The sequence below is a fragment of the Mauremys mutica genome, chromosome 1 (assembly GCF_020497125.1).
Source record: "Mauremys mutica isolate MM-2020 ecotype Southern chromosome 1, ASM2049712v1, whole genome shotgun sequence".
Lineage (NCBI taxonomy): Eukaryota > Metazoa > Chordata > Testudines > Geoemydidae > Mauremys > Mauremys mutica.
This window is the reverse complement of record NC_059072.1, coordinates 168,490,097-168,516,405: the sequence shown is the minus strand read 5'-3', so window position 1 is coordinate 168,516,405 and position 26,309 is coordinate 168,490,097. Positions and strand designations below refer to the sequence as shown.

The window sequence follows — 26,309 nt, the reverse complement described above, 5'->3', positions numbered from 1 at the left end:
TGATGCTTCTGTAAATGTAAATGGATTCTGAGACAGTGCCTTCATACAATAATTTGTGTATTAAAATACACAAGTCATCACTGATCGCAACTTGTCAAAAATATGTTTGCTGAGTGTCAGCACAGTTTGCACAGTAGGCAGGCCTGTTTTAATCCACTGAATTACAGTGGTATTAAAAGGTATCAAGTTAATAAAAATGCACTTACTTTTTTCTAAGACAAAGGATCAAATACTGTTTGCAATTATTCCATGCTCAGTTCTCCTGTAGGTGACAGAGTCCAATAAAAGATGTTCACCCACCTTGTTTCTCTCTAATATTCGGGGACTGACAAGGTTACAACTGCACTGCATACAGTTTTAATGTAGTCAATAGGACTAATCACATGAGTAAAACAAGGAGGGATTGGCCCAGAATTTGTAAGGTGTTTGAATTGTTTCTGGGAATGAAAGATACAATGACTTACAATGAACTGTGATAGTGGCTGAGTCCTCCATGCTTCTGTCAATCAGAGAGCATTTGTATTCTCCTGTTGCATTTCGTCTCACATCAGTCATTATGTAAGTATCTGAGCTTCTTATGCCTTCGGATTCTCCCTGTGGATGGAAGTATTACACTTATGGGTTACAGAAAGTTGCTAACAGGACAGTCACATGTTCTTTGAATACTATTTTATCAAACAATTTTTAGACTGAAGTGCTTCACAGTCTATATACATTCAGCACCAGTGAAATCCAACCACCTCGGAGTATAGCACAGATTTAATTTTGTTGCACGACTGCAGGCATTGCACAGTTGCAAAGTCACTCCCGCATTAACAAAAAAGTTTTACTTAGAACATTCAGCTTAAATGACGATTTTCAGAAATGTTAGAAAAATACAAAATCTAAGATGTTTAACAGCTAGATTGGAAGGGAAGATTACATACAGACAAAACAAAATGTATAATAATCATAACATTGCAAAGAGAAACTATGATGGGGGAACAATCTCTTATCTGAAATGCTACAAGTTCCAGGAAACATTAACTACTGAAGTGTATCACAAACATTGTTAGATCCATAACACAGCACTAATTTTAGCTCCCCTCAAGCAAGAGAATGTTGGAGATGTAATTAGGAGGCTGAAGTCCATGTCAAATGGAGCCCTTAGCTCACTCATGTTCATCACAGAACAGGTGCATCCCATCCTAGCCCTCCTTCTACAACTGCTGCTTAGCATGGCTTAAAAGGGGGTTGACTGGGGCATCAGTTCTGCTCTCCCTAAGCTTCACCTGCAGCTTGAGGTAGAGGAGTGGCATCAGACCCTGCCTCCCATCACAGTTCTGCAGCAATGCAAGCTGCAAAAGGAGAGGAGTCCAAAGTAGCTGAGGGTTATTAAGCTAAGTAATTGGTGGTCTGGAGCTCCTTGGAAGCACACGGTCTTCCTGTCCTGAAGGTAAATTGATTCTGATGGTGTAGTGGGAGCAGAAAACACAGGAAGAATGCAAGAAACAAAAAGGAGGAAACAACAAATGATCACATTTCTGTCTGAAAATATTTCACCTATTATTGCAAGATTACTATAACTAATATATACTATAATATAAACATTAACTTTATTTTCAATTTTTACTTTCTGCATTTGACAGCAAGTTGTGTATAATTTATTCCACTATTTCCCTTGTATTGTCAGTCAATGCTTGTTTGTGTTGAGTAAAGACAAAATAAATACAGGAAGATGCAACTGTGAAACCACAAGAAATGGCCAGTGTGATACCTGAAACTATTTTAAACTCGTGCGAAAAGAATGTTTGTCCCTTTAACGCGTAGTTAATAATTTTCAAATTGTTCTTTATAAATCTTATCCCCCATTTAAAAAGAATTCCATTAATACATTGTATCTCTATTTTTCACCATACAATTCTGATGTTCTTCTGAAGGCTGTCACTACAGGAATTAATTACTCAATATACTTTACAGAGAAAGATCTAAATCTGAGATGGGATTTTGCCACCTTAATTGCTACATTTGATTTTTCTCATGTGATTACTCTGTTCGTATTTGAGTTAAACTGTTTTCCTCTGGTCCTTTTTCACCACTGCATTTCTATGAACACAACTGCATCATATATTTTGTGTAAAAAGTTTGCTAATCTGTGAAGAGGGTAAAAAAAATCTTCACTAAATTTTGAGAGAGATTCTCTGCAGGCTCCAGACTGGTATCCTCTCAGCGAGTTTGCTGAGCTTGCCAAGGTCATCTTTTCACTTTGTTAATAGCATCAGAGGCCTTAATTTGTTATATAAGCCTTTATAACATCAGTCCACAGAAACTAGTGTTGAACAGCAGTACCCACAGCCATATGCACTTTATGCATGGTGCCTACCATTGGCAGGACTTGAATAAGGTATAAGGCAACCTATGCACATGCCTAGGGCATTGTTTGTTGAAGGGAGGGGCAACCTGAGCTCCGGCTGGATTGATTTGGGCACTGGTGCAGGAGCCATCCCAACAGCATGGGCCAGGAGGAGCAGCGCCGGCCATCCTGTACTGATTCAGGTTTGGCTCTGGCATGCCCCTCCCCCCATCACAACGCAGGGGACATGGGGCCAAACCTGCATGGGCAGTAAGGTGGGTCTGCACAGCTCCTCCTGGCCACTGCCATGGGTCCAGCTCCTGCATCTGGGCTTCCCGCGGGGGCGTGCCCAGCCTTGCTCCACTTCCAGCATCTCACGTCCCCTCTGCTCTGCTCACAGGACTTGCTCAGCAGCAGCTCATCACCTGCTAGAAGAACGGGGAGCTGCAGTGAGTGCCTGCCTGGGGGAGCTGACTAGGAGAGGGGCAGTGGGAAGGGACACGAGGGGGTTTTGCCGTGGTAAGGTAAAGTTCGATTGGTTCAGTGTGGGTTCCTCTGGTGTCAAATAATAGGAAGAAATAGTACAGACTATTATAGCTAAGTAACAATAGTAAGGTAATACTTACTGGAGTATAAAACAAAAACTCCTGTGGAGGGGGGTTACCATTTCCTGAGCACTTTAGAGTGATGTTATCACCTTCTTTGATGGTATTTCTTTGTGACAGCACTTTAATTGTCACCTTCTCTGTAGGATCTGTGAAAATAATGGACACAAGTTAATAGTTTTTGTCAAGTACCAAGATAACTATGCATAAAAGGTAAATGTCCAAAGTATATACAATTTTCTCCAGAAGCAGGTGAGGGTATTGCATTTTTTTTTTTTAATAGAAGGAATGAAGTTACTAGGTACTCTTCCATACTTAGCAGTAATCCTCTTAGAATAAACTACATAGAAACCCTGTATAAAAATCAAGTTTTCCTTAGCAAAATGCCTATAACTGAAGCAGGAGTGACCATAATAATTTCATGTTAAAAAAGACCAGTAGGAACAATTTCTCAGTATGATTTCATTACGAGAGACTTTAACAGCATTATATGCAGCTTGCTGTTTGAAGGGATTGCAGCAGCCACAAAAAAACTAAAGCTATCAGCCCCCCTGCGCTAATTAGATAATAGTATCTTGTATTAAATAAAAAGAAATATTAGCTAAGCAACTATAGCCAGGCTCCTCTATATGCTGATCAGTGCAGTAGCTTTCAGAAAGATGAATTTGGTGAACTTAAGACTCAACACAGTCAACAAAGCTGTAAATGTAATATTTCTGTCATGTTCAATAGGGTTGAGCTATAACATATTGTACTGTGGTAATTTTTTAAAATCTTATCTTTACTTTTTAAGAGTATTCTCTAATAGAGGTTACTCCTCCTGTGAAGGATGTTAAATATACTTTTCAAAAGCTGAGTAAAATGGGCCAGATTAATGAAAGACAATGTAGAGATAACTTTTTGTATTAATTTAAATAATATATTGTATTCTAATCATGCGATGCTCTTGCATTAGGATAGGGTATGGCAGACCTCCACTGCCTTCATTATGACTCCATTAGGGTCCATGCTGGTGGATCTCTGTTCAGCATCGGGACAGTTGCACCTACTTTTTAGTTGACAAAAATGGTTAGGTTTGCTCTAAATAACAAATCACATGGTTTGTTCATATATATAAAATTTTAAATTATAACCATCATTTGACAATGCTATTTACTCAGCAAAGGGGAAAACGGAATGGATCAGGAAGTACAAGGCTCTTGGGCTCTGACACGAGTGAGGGTGAAAGGCTATAATGTGGTTGCAGCACTAGACAGACAGTCCACCACACTGAGGGGAAGTCTCAAGTCTTTTGTGGGGCTGTTCTCTTACTTGAATCTAGGGTTTAAAAAAAAAAGGGGGGGGGAGCCTGGGATAAAGACTTCTCTGAGGCCCTGTCTGTAAGAAAAAATGGTACTGAATTAAACCAGTTTAGAATTTGATTTAGATAAATGGGAGCATCCCTTGCGAGGTCGCTTTTTTATTTAGGGGTACACCTTGTATTGATTTAACTAGTGAGGCTGGCAGCAGACAAAAAAAAAGATTACTGCTAAGTTAAAATAAGTCCACACAAGGGGATTTCACCAGTTTAACTAAATCTATTTCTCTAACTGATTTAGAGAAATCAGTGCAACACTGAGGGTAGTTACCCAGCTTACCAAAGGGGTTGTACTGGATTCTTGATTTAAAAATTACTCGTGACTGAGTGTGAATGTTTTTACACAAGGGATGCTTTAGTTCAAATAGAAATTAATTCCGGGAAGTCCTGTGTTATACAGGTCAGACTAGATCAGTGGTTCTCAACCTATTCACCACTGTGGGCTGCATATGCAGCTCTCTCGGTGTTGTGTGGGCTTCATCCATACAATGTGTGTGTTACCTATATGGCCCTAAGGATGTCACATGGGCCACAGCTGTGTGATGATTGCGCCGCAAGCAGGCTGCAGATTGAGAACCAATGGATTAGATGATCACCAATGGTCCCTTCTAAATTATGAATCCTTGGCCCTAACTTGCTCGCCACACATTATCCATCTGACTAGGTCAGGATCCCCTTCTCCCTGTCCTCCTTACCTTGTGCAAGTAACACTCTGCACCTGCATTTTGCAGGCTCAATGTCTGGAAATGGATACTGATAGCCAAACATTTCACACAGCCATTCAGTAACCTATCCTGATAATTCTATCACAAAACCACCCCTGCCCCAACCTTGACGCTTCTTTTTTGGTAGCACTAGAAGAGGCCAACCAGTGAACAGACGTGGAGTCTGAACCACCCTTTCAAACCTAGAGATACAGCTCTTCCATAACAAGTCTGATGTATGCTGCTGAGGCAGTGTACGAGAGTTTGTATGTCCAACTGGTGAGTCTTTTCTGTGACTCTCACTTCTGAGTTCAAGTCAACATCTATGAAGCCCTAAACTATTTAGTCATCTGAGCTATCACATCTCTACCACTGTTTCTTTGCAGGACTTATCATTTAAGTCACTCTTCCTATAGTTTTCTGGAACTTGCTCCCTACAGCAGCAGCACACCAGACACTGAATGTAAAGAACTTCAGAGCTCTGCATAGAGCTTATCCATATGGTCAGGACTTTGAAAGATTTGGGGTCTCATTTTAATGGAAGAGTTTTTTTTGTTGGTGGTGGGTTTTTTGACAAAATTGTGTGTATTTTTCTTATGGAGTTGAGCTGGGAGTGGGACTCTTCTTCTGGCATATGGCTTCTGGCAGCATGAACAATGAATCAGATGATGTCAGGTACATAAGGTAACCACTCTATCATGGCATCATGTGGAAATGTTGAGCACATCCATCCCCCATCAAGATGGTAAAGAGGGCAGTCCATAGCCAGGCATGCTGTTTGTTCTTGAGCTCTACAGAGGCAGGATGGTGATATCAAGCCCCAACAGTAAAGATATAAGTTAAACCGCCCATGATCACAACATATCCTGTTGTAACAAAGAAGAATCTTTCATTTAATCTGGTTGGTCTGAGGGGTATGCAAGAGCTCCTCTAAAGAAATCAGTAGACACAGATCTGAGTTGTCTATCTGCCAAGAAATCCAGAATATAGTCCCGCACTGCCTGCTGCCCTGATTCCTTAGAAATGTAATTTCTGATGTACTGTCTGAGAGGCTCAACTACTTCGGAAAAGGGGCGTCTTGACTTCAGCCAGCATTCTTGGCGCAGCTTTGAGACGAAATTGTGAAGTAAGCTGTCCTGGTGGTTGGCTGCATAGCCCTGCCTTCATGACTTATTGCTGAGGGAGCAATGTCAGCCAGGACCAGAAAGTTGGAGCCTCGAGTTGTCCAGGCTGCACCAGTGATGACATGAAGGGAAGAGTAGATCACTGAGCCCAACTTGCTGCAGTGACTACTGGAACCCCATGCTGCTGCATGGTATTTAGCAGGGGCAATAATTAGGGCACTGATAGATATCCAGCAGGTTACAGCACTAGTGGCCAATGATAAGCCTGTGGAGGAGTGGATTTTTGCACATCTTCTCCATGTGTTGTTGGAAGGACAGAGCAGTCAAGCTTTATCCCCAAATAAATAAGGTACAGTTAAAAAAACAACTGGATGATTATTCAGGAGGACCCTGCAGCTGCGGATGAGTGGGACTCATCACTGACTTTAAACCGAACAGCTGGTATTGTGTTATTTTCTGATTATCATTCTTTAAATTTCTAAAAGACAACTAGAGCTTGGTGATGCATCTGAATGCAAATGACTAGGTAAATAAATAGATTTCCATTTCTTGGAGCTGTAATCTGTCTTTTTTTAAAACCTGTACTGAATTCAGCTAAAGAAAATAATTAATAAGAAGGAGATCGAAACTAATTAAGATTACTGACACATTTTAAAAAAACCACTTGTATCTCACCAACAACAACTTCACCTAACAGCAGTGGAGAAATCTGTTTAAAGCAATTCTGGACACCTATTCAAACGAGATTATAAGGATCTCAGTTTAGAGATACATTTGAAAAGAAGAAGGGACTGAAGTTATGTTAAATGAATAAAGGTATTTTCAGAAGGAAACTAGTAATGCTTCATTCTGTGGCTGAGGGAGCTTCATGCCATGTACTCCTCTTCACTAATCAAGGATATGCCCAATTCCCATTGTTAGTTAATTAGCAGTGCAGCGATACTAAATGTCTCTAGAGGAAGCTAGAGATGGGTGTACGAAGAAGTTATCTTAATTAAATTGTCTGCTGAGAGAACAGGATATAATATGCTTGCTAGCCATGCTCTTTTAATCTTCAGTGTAGAGTACCCGTGATTTCTTCAGTGCAGACGATGCTGCCGTTGGGAACAGCACTCTTTTTTTCACATTGGGCCATGATTGCAACAGTCTGGGGTACATAAATTCAAGAAGTCTGAAAACCAGATTCACAGTAAGTAGGCTAGCCTGGGGTCTATAAGTGGTCAAGGCAATGGGGACAGCATAACTGCTTAAGAGGAAGTAGCTATGGAGCAATTTGAGGAGACATAAGATTCATGCAAATTAGCTCACTACCAGACTTCCTTTCAAGCAGACCTCACTGTATCCTGGATCCTCCAGTGAGCCTGTGCAGCAATTCCCTTGTCTTGTAGGAGAGTGGGGCGAGAGAGAATGAGATTAGGTGCCTGCTCTTTAGAGACCAAAAATTAAAGCAAACTCAATTTGATAGATATGGAGTGGGTGCTTGAAGACATGGGATCTCTTAATGACTTTTAGGAGTAATGGCTGATATTCCCAAATGGCCTTCTTCCTTGTCATTTTCCCTGGCTGTTTTGGAAGAGTCAGTCAGTGGAACAGAGGTCTGAATCGCTTACTCAGGTGAGAAACAGGAATAACTCCTTTAAAATGCATTGATGCATCATGAATGGAAGGCAAGAATTGAGTCCCCATTCTAAATTTCTCCACAGACTTTGCTCCAGAAGGGAAGAGAAGCTAGGCAGCCAAGTAAGCCATAGATGGTTGCCTCAGTCTGGGGCTTTCCTCTTCTCCGGATAATGGATCATTGTCCCTGACAATTTTAAGCAGAGGGATAACTTGCACTGTTTGTTTAGATTCATGACGTTTTTGTGCTCAACAAGTACTCTAAACATTTGGGTACCTTAGTATACCAGTCTTGATGTATGCTAATTTATATTTACTGCGTATTTCGCTGGGCAGAGAGAGATGCAAAGACGATCTTTAATTCTCACACAATATTTTTGAACTCTAGTCAACTACTACGAAAACTTCTAATTCAGCTTATTTAGTAATAGTTTGTTACAAGGACTTGAAATTCCCATTTCCTCATAAGATTCTGTTAGCTGCTACACTTTTCCTCCTGAAACAGTAATCTTAATATTCAGAAATCTAATGTCACTGAAAAAAAAGAGAATAAAAACTCAATCCTGAAATGGATGCGGTGTATGCTTGATTTAAATCTTTTAACTGCAGATCAACTTTAAAAAAGTATTAATCCTATTATCAAAAAGAGAATCATTATTCGGATTTCTCTCAGTGTTTTAGGAAGAGGTTTTGCTATCAAAGAAAGTCTGGGACCCTGCGATTTTGCTGATAGATGGATTTTTTTTCCCAAAAAGATCATATATTTATGAACATAAATCTGCGACCAAGTTTTTAACAACTTACAGTGAACATCAAAGACCACTGGTTCAGATGGTATTTTTTCCTGTCCAGATGGTCCATAATATGTCACGCTACAGGCAAACTGTGCATTTGCATCTTTCTTTGTCGGCATGAACTGGAGAGAAGATGTCGTGGTGAAGAGTCCAGTTGATTGGTTCACAACCTTTTGTAAGCTCATGACTACAGCTGAAAAGAAGACATCGTTTCAGTATCATTCTTAGTATATACAATCTTTCCTAATTTTGGATTTTTTCTTATTTTGTACAATAATCATTTTTATGCATCTATTGCTCAGCATCCAAGCACAAGAATTTTAAAGCAAGCAATACAATAAACAAAATTCACTGCAACAGATTACACCCTCTGGTCCTGACACTTTGGCCCACAAAGAAAAAACACCCTAAGAAAGATTCCTTGTCAAATAATGCTGTCCTAAAATGCCGTAGGTACTTAAAAAGAGACAAAAACAAAACAAACACTTTCTAATTAATTTGCTAGTTTCTTAAAAAAAATTCCTTAACTCAGAAAGATACATCTAACTTTTTGGCAATAATAATACAATATTAAAACCCACAATTTTATGCCTCAATCCTGCAAACCTTCCCCCCATGTGCATAGCTTTAGTCATGGAATAACCCTATAGATTTAAATAGGATTACTCATATGAGTAAAGTTATTGACATGTGCAGGTCATTCTAGGATCAGGTTCATTGTTCATTACTGAAACGTACCTCCTTCAACGGGCTGCAAAATATTTCCATTTTTGTACCATGTAATGTTGCCATCTGGATAACTATCTCTTGCAATACATTCCCCGAGCTGCAGAACACAAAGAATTATCAAACATTTTGTCCTCTGACATTTTGATAGAATTACTCCATTCATGCTTACATGGTTACTCTTGGTTATGTGATTAGTTGAAGTCTCAGGAAAGGACAATCCAAAACGTTTTGATTTTTTTTTAAAAAGGATAAATGACAAATGATGCCTGGGTATTTCTTGAGGGCGGGGGGAAGAATAGAACTTGACCCATTCTTCTGGATATGGGGAGGGCTAGTTGTAACGTTCTAGCATGTTGCTGTTATTCCTGATTCAGCTGAAAACTGGTTTTCCAAGAGATGGTTTCAGAAGTTCTATAATCTCAGACCGGGTCCTGAGCAATCCTCCCCATATCACACTATTGCTAGCTCAGAAAACACACACAGAATATTCCATCTTGCTGATGGCACAGCTCCAAGCTCACCTCCAGGGACATGAGTTTAAATTAAGAAAAATGCTCTTACCATTTTAAGCTTTTCCGTTTCTAGGAAGTCTGCTGGATGTATAATTTCTGGTTGAGATGGTTGTTCTATAAACAAAAAATATGTGTAAGTGAAAGGAGAGCAGGGATTTCAGTTTGTTGTATAAAGTATTAACATTCTCCAACAACAACAAAGACAGAACATTCAGTAACCTGGGTTCAGCAACTACATCAGAACTATTTGGTGAGCTGCAGAGTCATCAGGCTTTTCATTTGAAACCTTGTCTTTTGGGGGTTTACATCCTTCCTTGGCTGCTAAAAAAAACTGCTCCTATCTAAATATTGGCAAATGGACTTGGGTGGGGGTGGGGGGAAATCTCACGAGATTTAACAGGAGAGAGAATCATGTTACTGGTTTCACTTTATATATGTCATTTTACATGATAATATAAAAGTAGCGTAAACTTATGCTATACATTGGCATGCTATATTTTGGCCAGGAATCCTACAACCAAGATTAAGAGAGCCTACTGATGAACATTATACATTTCCAGAAGAAGGAAACAGTGGAATATAAAATATAGTGGCACAAAAGAAGTTTTAACACTGATATTAGTTTAGCTTTAATATTTCAAATGGTGAAACTCAACTTAATCCCACTTCTCATTTTCCCCCATACTACTGTTATACTTAAATAACACCTGGGATTAGTATAACAGAAGCAACTGTAGTACCTGAAATTACTAATTTATATTTCAAAACTGACTAGATTTTGAGTCGATTGCATCTTTTTAAAAAGCAAACTTTCTATTCAGTAGCAATATACATCATCTTATTAACAGTAGCTGCTCCCTTCCCTGTTAGAATTGAGGCGCTGTCAGCATTTCCATTATAAAACACTATTTTCTAGAGACTATATAACTTGTATGTTAAAATTCATTCTGGCCAAAAGCATGGAATGCAAATTTTTATTTCCAAGAGACTGTTTTTCTATAAGTTCTAAGGAAACAAAGTCTGTATATTTACACAGTCAAAAAAAGTCTTTGCACTCCAGCTGTGCTTCTAAATAAGCAGACATTTATATACACATATACAAACAAACTGTCTCCAAGTTTTCACATTTCAGCTTACAGAAGCTTTTTCAAATCAAACCTATCAAACAATGCTGGTAATCTGGAAAGTTACCAAGTGCCCTGCTATCCTGACGCAAGTTCTCTTCACACAATTAAAAAATATAAAATAAAGAAAAAAACAGAATAAAAAGTTTATTCATTTACATTTGGGTAGTCACACTTGTCATGCCTACTACGGCAGTAGCTAAGTTTGCACAAGTTTCCATTCTAAGTCTCTTTCTTCATATATTGAGATACAATTTCCTGCATTTTAGAAGATTTGTCCAAACAGACAATCAAAGAGAAAAAAAAACCCAAAAGCAATAAAGTAAACTATTTATTTGGAATTCTCAAACAACTTGCCTGTGGCAAATAAAATACCAAAGCACAAAAAACCCTGGCTCAAAAAGCCTCATGTTGTTCTCAAGCAGAAAACAGACCAGACTAGATGTATTTTAGAAGTGTAAACACTGTTTATGTGTTTTAAAACAAACCGATTAACCCATTTTCCAAACACACTTGCAGCAACAATAGGTTTTCATGCCTATCACCTGAACCACAATCAGGTCTCCTAAACTGCCCTCATCCCACGCAGACAGGTCCCATAAACAAAAATGGCTGTTTTTATATCATTTTTATATCATTTTGCCAGCCATCTGATAAACTGAACAAATTTGAAGTTTGCTGTCTCTTTTTGTTTTTCACTTCTTTCTATGTTTTCCTCCCAGTGACTGCACTTGGTTGTTCTTTAAGGAGGGCTATCCACTCTTTGTTGAGCTCTCCCCTCTCTGAGTTCAATAAGAGAACAAACCATCTATCCTGCTCCCTTTGCGGTTACCTGTGGGTTTGAACATTGGCCTGCTAAACCCAGGGTTGAGAGTTCAATCCTTGAGGAGGCCATTTAGGGATCTGGGGCAAAAATCTGTCTGGGTCCTGCTTGGGTCCTGCATTGTGCAGGAGGTTGGAGTAGATGACCTCCTGAGGTCCCTTCCAACCCTGATATTCTATGATGCACAACAACAAAATTATTCACTACCTGGAATGGTAGCAATGAGCCAGAGTGAGTGATCTCTCCACCCACATGTGAGGAGGTGGGAGGCAGAGAAAGGGGGTACTGTTGAGTAGATGAAATGGAGAAGGCACAGAAGAGTTGCTTAGAGCTCTCCCTGCCCACTCAGGGTACATCTACACCACAGTTAAAAACCCACAGCTGACCCGGGCTCAGTCTAAAGGGCTGTTTAACTGCAGTGCAGACATCCAGGCTTGGGCTGGAGCCTGGGATCTAGTATCTTGTGAGGTGGGAAGGTCCCAGAACTCGGGCTGCAGCCTGAGCTGGAACATCTACATTGCAATTCAACAGCCTCGCAGCCTGAGTCTGCTGGCACAGACCAGTTGCAGATGTCTAATTGCAGTGGAGATAGTGTTTAATTTGTGCTGGGGCTGAGTCCCAGCATTCCTAGGGTTGGCAGTTCACAGCCCCGGCACCTCCAGGCCTGACACATCAGTTAAGTAAAAAAATTGCTTGAGCCCCAGCATCTCTCTCATTGCAAATTAAGCATTGAGTGCAGACAGAGGCTGCTGCAGATGAGGAGGAATAGCAACAGGCTTGCACCTGTGCAAGCAGATTAATTTACTGTGCTTACACTTATTGGGTGCCAGACATTTAGAAGATCATCTGCTGAAGCAGAAGGAAATTTGAAGCTCAAGAGTTTAATAGCATCAGAGCATAGGTTGGTAGGGCTTGTAACTTCAGCAAACTGCTTATCTCTGGCTGCAGGGGCTTAGAATAGCACCTTTACAGCTCTGTAAGCACATTAACTCGGCTTGCTAGCTGTAGAGTCCAAATAGCTGTGCAAGGAGATAGGAGCTAATGTATGTGGAGCCAGTATGCTTTGGAAATGTTGGCTATCTACATCCAGATGAAGATGCTGGAAAGATCCACCAGGAAAGCTGGCAGAGGTTGTTACTTGAACAATCCAATGAGGGCTATTAGCAGGTGTTATCTGTGCAATGAGCCAATGCACATCCTTAGCTGCACCAGCTGATTAACTCAGGACTAAAGATGTAACAAGCTCCACAGAAACTCAGCTTCAGTCAAACCTCAAGGGACAGATCTGAATTTCAGATAACCAAGAATGTTGGTTACTTGGGATTTGTTCAGCTGTTCGAAGAATTTAGAAGCTTTACTGGCTGAACCTATGCAACTTGCCAACAAATCTTAATTTTTCCTTAATATAAACCAACCGGGGAAATTAAATGTTAACATGTGTTAACAGAACTTTAAAATTGTAAAGTCACTCCAAATAAAAAAATTGTCAGAAAATTCTGAAGTAAAGGTTTTTCTGGTAATGTTAACTCAGTCACACTACACATTCAGCATTTTCTATTCTTATTTTCCTTGCTAAATGTAGCTTAATTAATGAATTCCATAAAACATGAGAGGGCAAACTACAGTCCACAGGCCAAATCTGGCCCACGGGATTGCCAGCCCCACGGTGCAGTGGGCCTAAGGCAGGCTCCCTGTCCCTGTGCCGCTCCTGGAAGTGGCTGGCACCATGTCCCTGTGGCCCCTGGGGGGGGGGTGGTGGTGGAAGGGAGGAGTGCAGAGGGCTCCCCACACTACCCTTGCCTGCAGGCACCGCCCCCGCTGCTCCCATTGGCTGGGAACTGTGGCCAATGGGAGCTTCGGGGGTGGTACCTACAGGTGAGGGCAGTGTGCAGCAGAGCTGCCTGTCCCACCCCGCTCCCAGGAGCCACTTCTAGGAATGGTGTGGGGCTAGGGCAGGCAGCCCGGAGCCGTTTGAGGTAAGCAGCGCTGGGCTGGACCCCGCACCCTGAACCTGTCCTGCACCCCAACCCCCTGCCACACCCAACACCCCTCTTGCACCCCAACCCCCTGCCCTGAGCCCCTTCCTGCATACCGCACTCTCTCCCACACCCCAACCTCCTGCCCCAGCCCTGCATACAATTTCCCCACCCACATGTGGCCCTCAAGCCAAAATGTTTGCCCACCCCTGCCATAAAAGGTACAGGATGTGCAACATGGCTGAAAAAAATATTGTGTATGCCTTAGCAATAGAACTAAATACAGTAATTCAACCACTGGGTATTCAAACATTCTGTAACCACTCTAAAATACAGTCTCATCTACATATTTACTCCTTCATGGTAAATAACCATGATAATTCTTTATCACTTCATTTCAAGCACTCTGCACACTTATCCCTGCTGTCCTTAATTTAATTGTTCTTGCAGTCAAATATCAAAGTTAAACAATGGAAGTGAATTATTGTTGACTCCCAATCTCCCTTCAAACTGATTGGGACACTGACATTGTGTTAAGATACCAGGACAACAACATTGAAGAATTCCTTACATCTTCTTCCTGCTTGAGTTATAAAATTATCATTACATTTGGTGGGTTATGTATTTCCTTTGAGCCAAAATGTAATCTTTTTTATATTGTTATTAACTTTTCAACTTTTCCTATCAGAGTTACTTTGTGTAAACTGTATTTAAACATGCATCTTGAATGAACAAAGGCAAGTGTTGGTGTCATTAGGCATAACTCTAGGTAACTCAGGAGGGTGGAAAACCACAGTGTTAATGAAGCCTTTCTGTACTAGGCCTGAATGGACCAAAGTTATTTTATGCTTATCCAGAGTGCCTCCATATTAAACTTTAGTTGAACTCCCAGGTTAGAATTAAGAATGGAATGTGTAACTGCTCCTTATCAGTGCAACACTGAAAGCCTGTTTGTATCTGGCTTAGGGAAAGGGGGGGGGAGGCAAAGTAATAAATCCAGAAGTAAACCAACCTAACAGCCTTGAAAAGTTACTAACAAGATGAATTGTTTGCTGTCAAGGATGATTTAATTACTAACTATACAATGTGTCTATTATATAGGAGGGGGAGGAGAATAGTGGGGGGGTAATGAGGATGCCTAGCTGAAGTCATGTATAAGAAGAGACACACAGCTTATGTCTGTGTGCAGGATTTGAGATTGTAATGTCTCCCTCGCACCTTATTTGGGCTCAAATAAACTTTTTTTTCTGCATTCTCCACCTTGGTGTGTTTATTGGAATAAAGCACACCGGGCAACGAACCACTGTTTGCTGCCTCAGGCCTTTTGGGCCGGCAACACAAGGAAGCAAAAGAAAATTTCAAGGTTGGGTATGGAGAAGAAACCCACTGTTTTCTGAGTGTCTACTCACAGTAGGAAATGCTACAGACAAGATTTTCAGTAGCGATTAGTCATGCCGGCTGTCTCAATTTTTACGTGTTTTATGTCAGAAATCCTAAAGGGGCCTGAATTTCAAAAATTACCAAGCAACTTGTCTGTGAAAATCCTGGACTCTGAAAAATTTAGCAACTAGAATCACTAGTTACTTTTGAAAATCTTAGACAGATGTGTTCATTAGTAAGGTTTATGGTGTCAAGTCTTAAGTCATAATGCTAATACACCTTTGTTGCTGACATTTCAAAAGGGGAGAAAAATATGAGTTTTGGCTAGTATCCTGTTTTTAAGACTTTATTTCAAGTTTCGTTATCTGTGTGCGCCAGGTTCTTGAGGATATTTAAATACATTTCTTTAAACTCACATACTACCAAATGTTTCCAACATATCACTTAACACTTCCCCCACCCCTAGAAAAGTTCACTTACAGAGTAAGTGAAATTTTTCCCATCAGTCTTATTTTTACATTTTTCATTTTAAGGGCAAAATGATGTAGCCTATGCATACAATTGATTCATTCTCAAACCCTGAAATTCCTCTTGTTCAGAGCTGGCAGACTAAGACTACAGCGAGTCCTGTTACACAAATGCTACAGACAGATTAGGCTTTTTTATTGCAGAAAACTGCTAATGTTAGTCATTGATTCTGAATAATATATTATATATTTATTTTACTCTTTTTGCTTTCGTCTTTCTTTTAGCAGCAATTCCCTAATTGGAGATCCATTTTAGTAGCTATGCTAAGCTGTTACTTACTGTACACCTTGACTACTGTAGGCTCTTCATACACATTGTCCTCCGTTACTAGCATACACACAAATCTTCTTTCATCACTGATCCTTGCATTTTTGATGGATAAGGTATAATTTTCTGAGAGACTCAATCTGCCTTTGTATTCGGCTACGTCATCATATTGAACCTTTTTTTTTGTTTCTGACCTGAAGGCAATAAATACTGGAGAGTTGTTTTCCGGTTCCTAAAATAAATAAATAAAATAAAATAAAAATAAAATAAAGAAATGCTTCATTTTCCATAAACACAGAGACTTATTTAGAAGTGCCCCAAGATCTGCAATGGGTGCCTGCTACCCAGCCAATATGTAATTAAAAATGATGACAACAGACATACTTCATAGGTTTAGGATTTTTGTTTTGATTTTAGGAGGGATGGCGAGAAGAGGATAGGGTATTTTCCAGTTGCTGCGCAATCAATTGATCCAATGGTATAGAGGTACAAAGAGTGATGATAAGATCTGTCATTTGAAGGACAGCCTGTTGTGCTACATAGGAAACTGGGTGTTAGACTGGCTGCACTGGAATGGATTACCATTCCATGATACAATACTGACATGGAGTGAGGAAGGCCTTCTGTGACAAAGGCTAGTGGCTGTGGAATTAGTTGCATTTCCACATATCAAAAGGTATACAGAATATCAGAGGCATCCAAAGTTAGACTCAAGATTTCAGTTTCTTTTTTTAGCAGGGCTTTGGAGCTGTGCTCCGACTCCGCTCCAGGCAAAAACCTGCAGCTCCACTGCTCCGGAGCTGCTCCGCGCTCCAGGCTCCGCTCCAATGCCCTGTTTTTTAGGCTGTTGTTTTTACAGATTTTGTATTGTTTGCCACAGATGTTTAAATCCCAGGTGGGGAACTATATTTGATCAGGCAAAATTGCCCATTTTATTCTAAATTAGTTTTTAGTTTCTTTTTGTTAAAGCATTCAGAAGTCTCTAAGCATGGGAATATACTTACAATAAAAGATTATTTATATATGTTTCAGGATAACCTGTAAAGTAGTTTCTAGACATCCTCCTTACTTTAATCGGTATGCAATTGCTATCAAAAAATGGAAAATATCAAAGGAGAACTTTACATGGAGCTGTCAGAGACAGTTAATATTCATATGAGGCAGAACGGCAGGCTGTTTTCTCCAAGATTTGTTTCCCCCTCCCCTCCTTTACATAAAATCAAAGGGAAGGACTATTCTTCATGTTATGATGTTCCAGGAAACTGAGATCTCTTTAAATCAAAGCACCAAGAATTGGTAGCACAATGCTTGTGAGTTTTGTTGTTCATGTCCGCAATGCATGAATATTCACACATCACAAATGTTCTGCTCTAGCATGCACCAAAGTCAGAATAAAATCTCTGGTAGATTCTCTGGAGACAGACTCTTCTCTGAGTGTTTCTAAGTCCACACAAGGGACCTGGAAGGGCTACCCCGAGAATATTATAGTAGAAACTGAAATCTCCTCTCAGTCTATAAAATAAGAAGTCTATGACATGCCCATAAATTGACAAGGGTGTTCTTGCTTCCCATGAAAGGAAAATGTCTTACAAAAGATGAAAAACAAACAAAATAATTGGCATGCTAGGAGGCCAGGGAGCAGGGGGTTACATAGAATATATTTTGGCTGTACTTAGCATGTTAAAAATCTTAGCTGGTTACAGTTGTACAAATTATTATACACGGCATATGTCACCTACCCCTGGGCCCTTGGAGGTGGTGGTTTAGGAAAGGTGTGACAGACAGGGCAGGCTCCAAGCACCAGCCCAGCAAGCAGGTGCTTGGGGGTGGCCAATAGAGGGGGGGCGGCACGTCAGGCTCTTCGGCAGCAATTCGGTGGCAGGTCCCTCAGTCCCTCTCGGAGTGAAGGACCAGCTGTCGAATTGCCGCCGAAGACTGAAGTGGTGGCAGTAGAGCTGCAGATCGTGATTGTGGCTCTCTTTTTCCTCTCTTTTTTTTTCTTCCTCTCCTTTTTGCTGCTTGGGGGCAGCAAAAACCCTGGAGCCAGCCCTGGTGACAGATCTAAAGCAATCAGCAACTTCTAAATTTTTTCTCCACTGTTGATTAGTAACTATTCCTGGTGCAATGGGGTTGGGGGAAAAGAGCCAGATTTCTCTCGAAATAGCTTTGCAAGTTCACCAAGTGCAGAAACTGCCTTTCTAGAAAAAAGCCCAGAAGGAAGGAAGGAAGGAGTTTTCAACAAAATTCTGGCCATCTTTTGTAGGCTTATTTGAAGTATTTTAACTCTCTCCTCTAAGCAAACATGCTCCACAGGACTCTGCAATTTACATCCCAAAATGCAGAGGTGGCTTTGAAAATTCTGGAGCTTTTGAGATCCCTCCCTTCTTCCTACAAGAATTGTTAACATCATGGAAATGATGGCATCTTGTACGGAAGATGGAATTTCACAGTACTGCAGTTCACTCCAAGTCCTTTTAAATTTTAAAGTGGCAGATTTGTTGCACAAATATGGACCATTTGGCCACCACCAAAAGAAGGGAGAATTAGATTAATGAGGAGGCAAAACGTGGAAGTAGAAATTCCCTGCCAGAGCAAGAGATCTGGGAACTAAGTCAGCCCTTAACAAATGAGACCTCCACTCCTCAAAACACCTGCCAATGCATATAACATTGTGGTTTTGGGGAGTGAGAGGACAGCTTTGGAAATGGAGGTCATAATCAGGGGAGATGCTTAAATCGGCTTTTCAGAAATATGGGAAATGTTAATTCTGACTTCAGTTAGAGAGAGCTAAAGGAGATAATGTTTATCATAACTGGTTTGCCCATCCATATTCTGCATCCGGTTTCAATGCTGCTATGTATGCTTGTGCTGTTTATTTTTTTAAGCTTACAGTGTTATAGGACATGAACGATAAAGTGACATTTAGTAATAATAGTGAAGTTCACTGTGTTTCCAATACAAATCAATGGAGTGAGTTAAGGCAGCGTTACCTTTTTTCTACTGTGCTTCTGGCACATTCTTTGCACACCATTAGCTGCACAGGGAAACAGAACCCAGCTCTCCAGAAGGCTCACTTTGCCCTTTGCAGCATGCAAAAATACAGTGAAGCATGAAACAGCATGCAGTAGTTGCCAACTTGGGGATCCTTTTCATGAGGATAAAACACTTCCTGCTTTAGGAAGGTTCAAATGCGCAAAGATGGCTTTTTCAAACCAATAAGAGTTAGGCAACCTGGCATGTTTTTAATGTGGCTTGACAGAATGCCCTAATTCTAATAATTATTTCTCTTGCACATTTGAGACTAATTCTACCTACATTCACTGTACTTGACAGCAGAATAGTGGAATTATGTAAATTTGAATCTGCACTTTTACTCACAAAAATATACTTATATTGGCAATAATTAAGTTCAAGGTAAGCCATACTCACATATTTCCATTTTCCAAACATCAGGTCAGTAGGTACTCCCTGAGAACAAGGCATAACAATGGTATCTCCGTATACTGCATTTACTGTGTACAATCCAAGGCCTATGAGAGAGAAAGGAATGGTAAGTGTTTTATTGGAATTCTAAGGTGCTAGTTACTATTTGGTTTAAGGTAAAACGAGTGTCTTACTGCATTGTGTTATTTTCTAGGGATTTTCCAGGGATTCATCCGTGAATGTTTTTAACAAAATAGGATTCGGTACATTAAGTATGTTTAGGTAATTATATTCATGGGCTTTATACACTCAGACTTCCTACTGCAGTTAATGCAAGCCATGTGGATTCTGAGAACAGAACTTCACTCTTTCAGCGAGAAGACCATATAAAAAAGGCTATGGACACTGGCTGCCAGGGCCGGCTCTAGGCACCAGCAAACGAAGCACATGCTCGGGGCGGCATATTTTCAGGGGCAGCATTCCGGCCATTTTTATTTTTATTTTTTTGCTTTGGGCGGCAAAAGCCTAGAGCCGGCCCTGGCAGAAGCAGCAGCATGTCATGTGCGGAGGGTGCCCTGTAGCTGCGGCGGTTCGCGCCGTGGGAGAGCAGCACCCGCACCAGGGCTGGGGCAGCAGGGGGTGCAGGTGAGGCGGGGGGGGGGGAGAAGAGAGCTCAGGGCTGGCGTGGGGGGGCAGCCAAAAGTTTTTTTTGCTTGGGGTGGCAAAAAACCTAGAGCCAGCCCTGCTGGCTGCTACCTTGTATCAAGCCTTGTTGCCTTAAAACTGAACAAACATGTTTATCTTTCCCATCTGAAAACTCAGCCAGTTCTGTCTGCAGGGCATATGTCGCAACACAATATCAAAATAAGGACAGCCTAGAATCAAAATAAACGTAATACCTTTGGTATTATGCAGTACAGCTGTAGTCGTGTCAAACCCAGGATATTACTTGTTCTTCACTACTTATGCTAAACAATCTGTTCCACCTTTCATTTTGCTGCGACATTTTCCCAGGCCTGAAGAAGAGCTCTGTCTGGTTTGAAAGCTTGTCTCTCTCGGACCAACAGAAGTTGGTCCAATAAAAGATATTACCTCACCTGCCTTGTCTCTCTAGCAGATGGTTTAGACAAAGTAGCCCAAACACAATAATGCTAGCGCATGGGAATTTCAAAGTGAAATTGACCAGTGTAGTTTCATCCTCTAAAATGAGTGAAATGCAAAAAAGAGATCCACATAGCACACAAGAAGAAAAATTAAAACTGAAATAATTTTAGAAATGTAACAACCTAATATGTTAATAGTAGCGCTGTTGTTACTAATACAGTTTTGCTTTGCTACTATTTTTATAAATCAATTTTACAAAACAAACTACACAAGCCTACGTCACCCTCTCCCATGGAAAAACTCACAGTACAGAAGTCTAGGGGGAAAACAGCCTTAGCAAGTCTTTCCTCAATATTCTTCCCAGATTGTTCCTCTGCACTGAATGAGGATGGGGTTTGCCCACTGTGACACGGCTGTCAATTTTGTGAACCTTACAGAATTAAATTTAAACTCCAGGCCTACACTACACACTTACTTTGGTATTTTTATATCGCTCAGGGGTGTGAGAAATCTACATCTCTCAGGGAAACTTCAGGTGGGATTTGAGAACCTGTTCACTGGCCATAGTCCTTGTTGGTATCAGGGAGTGTAGGTTTTTTTTATTTTTTATTTTATTGTTTAATAGGTTTTTCGCATCAGACTTTTACTTAAAAATAAATGTGATCAGTTAGAAACAGCAGTGTGCAACTTAACTGTGGCAATTTCACTATTTAATGTCTCTGAGGAGAATACTAAAGCAGGCCTGCTTAGGTGTATTCCCCCTTCCTGGAGAATTCAAAGTATAGGCAAGGAGCTGTGCAGCCAGAAAATATTCTGGTCAAGATGGAGGGAGATGACGACAACTGGGGAGGAAGAAGCCTGAGAATGGTTGCCCTTGATGGACCTCAGAGGAGTAATACAGATACAGTTGCCCTGAAATATGACATCCACTACACCTATGGATTTGGGGCTTCTGCCAGAGATCACAGCCATTGGAGAGTGGCCCTGTGCCTGCACACAGGCCTGGGGGACCCTTTGCTTCCCTTCTCCAATGCCAAGCCAGCATGGCTTCACTGGAGCTGCACAATCAAAGACCTTCCCCAACTTGCTGCTGAACCAGGAACCTTATTTAAGGAGCAAGAGGGAGCTGATGGCATATCCGGGGCTGTACAAGAAAATCATACAACCACCAGCTGCATTGGATTTTTCAGCAGATTCATCACGCCTTGCCAAGGCCATATCATGCTCATGATGTACTTGTCCCCTGACTTACCCTCTCCCAAAGTACAGATCTCTGGGCCAGAGGAGTACTCTCCAGGGGTCTGGAATGGTACTTGGAATTGGCCGACCCTCCGCCTGCCATGTGTACATCCTGGTTAGGGATGCGCCCTCACCTCAGATAGGTGGATAGTTAAATAAAATATAATATATATTCTGAAAGGGTCAAATACTGAAGTTCTTACCCAGTGTTTACTCAGGCAGACTCTGTTTTTAATGAGGATTTTGCCTGAGTTTATTACTACTACTGTTACTAGTACTGAACATTTAATACTGTGGTAACTACTAAAAGCCACAGTCGGACTGGACCCCGGTTGTGACAGGTGCTTGTCACAGATGTGGTTGAGCTCCTCGGCAGGACACTCACCAGACCGCTCTGAGGGGATACAAATGCTGAATCCCAAATGCTTTAGCTTGCTGGGGCTGGGCAGAGTTTAGAGACTATTCCTGGCTTTGGGCCTTTAGGCCCACACTCCAGGTTCATACCTCATGTCTGACACCCCTCTTGGCAGCGAGGACAATCTCGATCCAATTGCCACAGCCCTGAAGCTAATGTCTCTCCCAAGACTCCTCAGCAGCACATGCACGTTCTCCAGAAACCCACCAGAAGTGTGCGCCTTCTGGTTTATAGTGAAAGCCAACAGACACAGAGAAACTTTGCACAGGATTTTAGATACAATATTCTCTTTACTTAGCACACCGATATGCATAGATCTAGATAAATTAACACACAGCAATATACATTTTCCCTGCCTCTGTTTCCTCATGCATAGGCCAGAATACTCTGTGCAGTCCAATATCCCATCCTCTCTCCACTGTTCACCTGTAGTCTCATCCAAGAGATGGAATCTCTGCTCTCTTCTTAACCTCTCTGTAAAGCGATTGCTGAGGGACCCTCTCTTTTATAACTTCCAGTCCTATTATCAGATGATTCCCTTAACAGCCTCATCAGGTGATCAAAATCCCCTACTTGGTGATCAGCTACTAAGTTACCAGCCCACCTGGGATGACTGGTTCATCTGTGCAAGGCTGAGCCTATTGTCTAGGGTGGTTCTATTTCAATGGGAGAGCATTTACATTAATGACCCTTTATTGTTTTTGCTCCCCCTTGGAATTTCTGTCCAAGATGGAGTAAAAGAACAATAGAAAAGGCAAACTAACCCATTCAAAATAGAGTCCACAATCTGACAAAGTGTCCCCTTGCTATCCAACAGAATTTAAAAGCTGTACATATATTCCCTAACTCATCACAGTGCTATACAAAAATACTGTAAGTGAAAATCCCGTCTCCAAAATGCTTACAATGTAAACGACAAGACAAAACAGGCAGAAGGGAATCAATCACATTGGGATTGAGAGCCTGGCTGTGGGGACAAGGAGGAGGAAGGATTTAAGATAAATATAACAGGCTGTTATATTTGTTCACATCCTAAGAGTTCTAGTTTAATAATATTCCTTTTTAAACAAGCTGTTGTTGATCATCTGTTTCTGTTATATGGTCATATACTCAATTTAAATATATTGATCATATTTTAAAATAAAAAACAGTCTTCTTAGAGTGTGTTGTAATCTGCTATACAGTTTGATTAAGTTCAAGTGCTATTTTCTAAATTAAGAGACAGCATTTGGTCCACTAGATGGTGCTAAAGAAATGTAAACTTAAAAGTTACGAAAAAACCCTCTTAATTTACAAACAAGACCATCAATATTTCATGTATTCAGAAATACTGTTGGAAACAATAGGAAAGGGCGGGGGACCCTAGGTTCCCCTTACCCTGCTCTAAAGAATTGGTTTGGGATGGGTGGAAGGATGGTGTAGTTTTAATTTTATATTTAAAATTCTAATCTTAGTTTCTGTTAAACAGCAAGAAAACTCCCCTTTAAGTTCTTTTCCTCAAGACTAAAAAGCAACAAAAGAGCCTTGCTCTTATGTAAATAAGAAGCAAACTATTTGGTATATAAACTAGTTCAAGCTCAAGTCAAACAGGCATTTTAAATTATTAGACATGACAGCATTTTAGATAGAAAAGAAGGAGATTTGATTGTTCTGCTAATGTATACTTAGTGCCATCATGGAAAAAAACCCCATCCCTGTGGGACTCTCATTGTTGTTCCTTTTTTGTTCACTCTCACACAATTATATCAACTTCTGAAAGTTGCTACGGTAACAAGCATATACCACAAAACACTCAACAAGCAGCTTCAGGAGCTTTGGGAGTGTGACTGAAAATGCTTATGGAGACTATTTAAGTTTACAAAATTCAGAATATGTAATCAATGAATGGTCTGCTAAAATGAAAGTTTGGACGAATTGTCTGAAATCAGAAGTCACATACCAGTTTCCCTTGAGATGGCTAAAATAAGATTGCCTGAGTCTTCAAACTCTCTCTTGCACAGCAAATTCAGACTAAACTCAAATTATCCAGTTTTGTAGACAATTGTGCATAACAAAAGTACATTTGTGTTTAAACACAGAGAAACTGAAATTAAACAAAATATAAGAGACCCTTCTGCAAAATTCTCAACCCCCTCACCCCCCCAAAAAAAATATTGCAGCAAGGAATCCAGGATGCATAAAAGAATTCTACAATGCAAACTAGCAAAATCACTACAAACACTCATAACAGGAATTAGAGAAATCCTTGCAAAACTATTTTAGAAAACTACCTATGAAAGAGACATATTTTGACGTTTCTCTTCTGTGTTAGTGGATATATTTGTAAGATGCATGGGGAAGCAAAAAAAAAGGGAAGGATACTGCAGAAAGGGATCTGGGAGTCATAGTGAATCACAAGCTAAATATGAGTGAACAGTGTAGCACTGTTCCAAAAAAAACACACGTCATTCTGGAATGTATTAGCAGGAGTGTTGTAAGCAAGACATGAGAAGTAATTCTTCCACTCTACTCCACTCCACTGGAGTACTGTGTCCAGTTCTGGGCGCCACATTTCGGGAAAGATGTGGACAAACTGGAGAAAGTAAGGAGAAGAGCAACAAAAAATAACTAAATGTCCAGAAAACATGACCTATGAGGGAAGATTGAAAAATTGGGTTTGTTTAGTCTGGAGAAGAGAAGACTGTGAGGGGACATAACAGTTTTCAAGTACATAAAAGATAGTTACAAGGAAGAGGGAGGAAAATTGTTCTCTTTAATCTTTAAGGATAGGACAAGAAGTAATGGGCTTAAATTGAGTAAGGGCAGTTTAGTTTGGCATTAGGAAAAACTTCCTGTCAGGGTGGTTAAGCACTGGAATAAATTGCCTAGGGAGGTTGTGGAATCTCCATCAGTGGAGATTTTTAAAAGCAGGTTAGACAAACACCTGGCAGGGATGGTCTAGATGATACTTAGTCCTGCCATGAGTGAAGGAGACTAAACTAGATGACCTCTCAAGATCCCTTCCAGTCCTACCATTCTATGTATATACATGTCCTCCTATGCCTTCATTTGGTGGTCAGTCTAGAAAACGTGAGTGTTTTAATAATGACAATAGCTACCTCCTGCTAAGATTGCAAACTCACATTTTTGTATTACTAGTGTATTTTTAGGGCAAAGCAGCATGAGTGACAGCTGAGTCAGGATTTCCTGATAGAAAACAAAAGGCGTTGGCACAAATGGAAAAGCTTCCAGCCTATAATGCAGAGACCACTAAATTTAAGGGAACTGGGGTCTTTTGGGGGTCACATATTAGGGATTGAGATGTCTGAAGATGATTGTCTTTCTGGTAGTGTTACTATTGAAATGTGCTTATTTAACTGCAAACTATATTCTGAAGCTACTTGAAGGGAAAAAAAAAGTCAGATGGATTCTCATCTGCAAAATCTCTCTCTTTATTATGACTTAATTATTTGACTTTCAATAAGGATGAAACACAGTACAATGTGTGTCAGAGGTCGTCACACATTTATCTATCTCCCAATCTAAAGCCAATTGAAATCAATGGAAAGATTCCCCATGTACTTCAGTGGGCTTTAAATCAGGACCTGGTAGATCACCCTCATTTCCAAACCACACACTTTGGGCACCCAAGTGTCAGCTCACGCTCCTGGGTCTGCAGACTAAGGAGATGTGCACCTCCTGGACCTTACCTCCCAGGTCAATCGGCAAGCCTGCCATAGCTACCCATCCTGCCCTGCCAAAAGCAGGCATCTCCTCCTCTAAGCCACAACAAGCCACTTTCCAAGCTTTTGGCTCTCAGACACTGTCTTTTATCATCTTCAGTGTTTGCTTTCCATAGGGTGGTTCCATTCTCTGCTTGCATTGATCTTAACCAATTCAAACAGCCATCATCAGACAGATCAAGGGCAATCTGATGTTTTCTGATGGTTTGATGTTCATCTGGCATAATACAGAAAACCCTAGATAGTTTTAAGTGTCCAAGGGACAGGCTAACATCTGCATAAAAAAAAAGGGAGCTCTCAATCAAAATCCACACAGCTGACAATCCTATTTTCAAGACAGTGGGCATACTTAACTCCTCCTATAAAGAGTGTTTGCATGGTTAAACAATCAAAGTTAGGAAGTGATAAAATTAAGGATGAACACACATCCTTAACTATTACCCTTTCTGCATATGCATTACAATAGAAGGCCAAATCCTGCTCTTAGGATATTTCTACACAGCAAAGAAAAACCAGTGGCTGGCCTGTGCCGGC

At 40.7% G+C, this 26,309-nt stretch overlaps 1 protein-coding gene across 8 annotated transcripts in view; it reads right to left on the bottom strand.

The window, feature by feature from the left end:
* The window catches only part of ALCAM (activated leukocyte cell adhesion molecule), a 173,817-nt gene that overhangs the window by 29,958 nt on the left and 117,550 nt on the right, over positions 1 to 26,309 (bottom strand). For all 8 annotated transcript variants that reach the window (XM_045001830.1, XM_045001829.1, XM_045001831.1 and 5 more), the window contains exons 2-8: positions 19,302 to 19,402; positions 15,885 to 16,104; positions 9,824 to 9,888; positions 9,272 to 9,359; positions 8,544 to 8,726; positions 2,959 to 3,086; positions 465 to 594 (exon numbers count right to left, since the gene is read on the bottom strand). In XM_045001830.1, the coding sequence (XP_044857765.1) occupies positions 465 to 594; positions 2,959 to 3,086; positions 8,544 to 8,726; positions 9,272 to 9,359; positions 9,824 to 9,888; positions 15,885 to 16,104; positions 19,302 to 19,402 (915 nt within the window). The remainder of the gene's footprint in view (positions 1 to 464; positions 595 to 2,958; positions 3,087 to 8,543; positions 8,727 to 9,271; positions 9,360 to 9,823; positions 9,889 to 15,884; positions 16,105 to 19,301; positions 19,403 to 26,309) is intronic.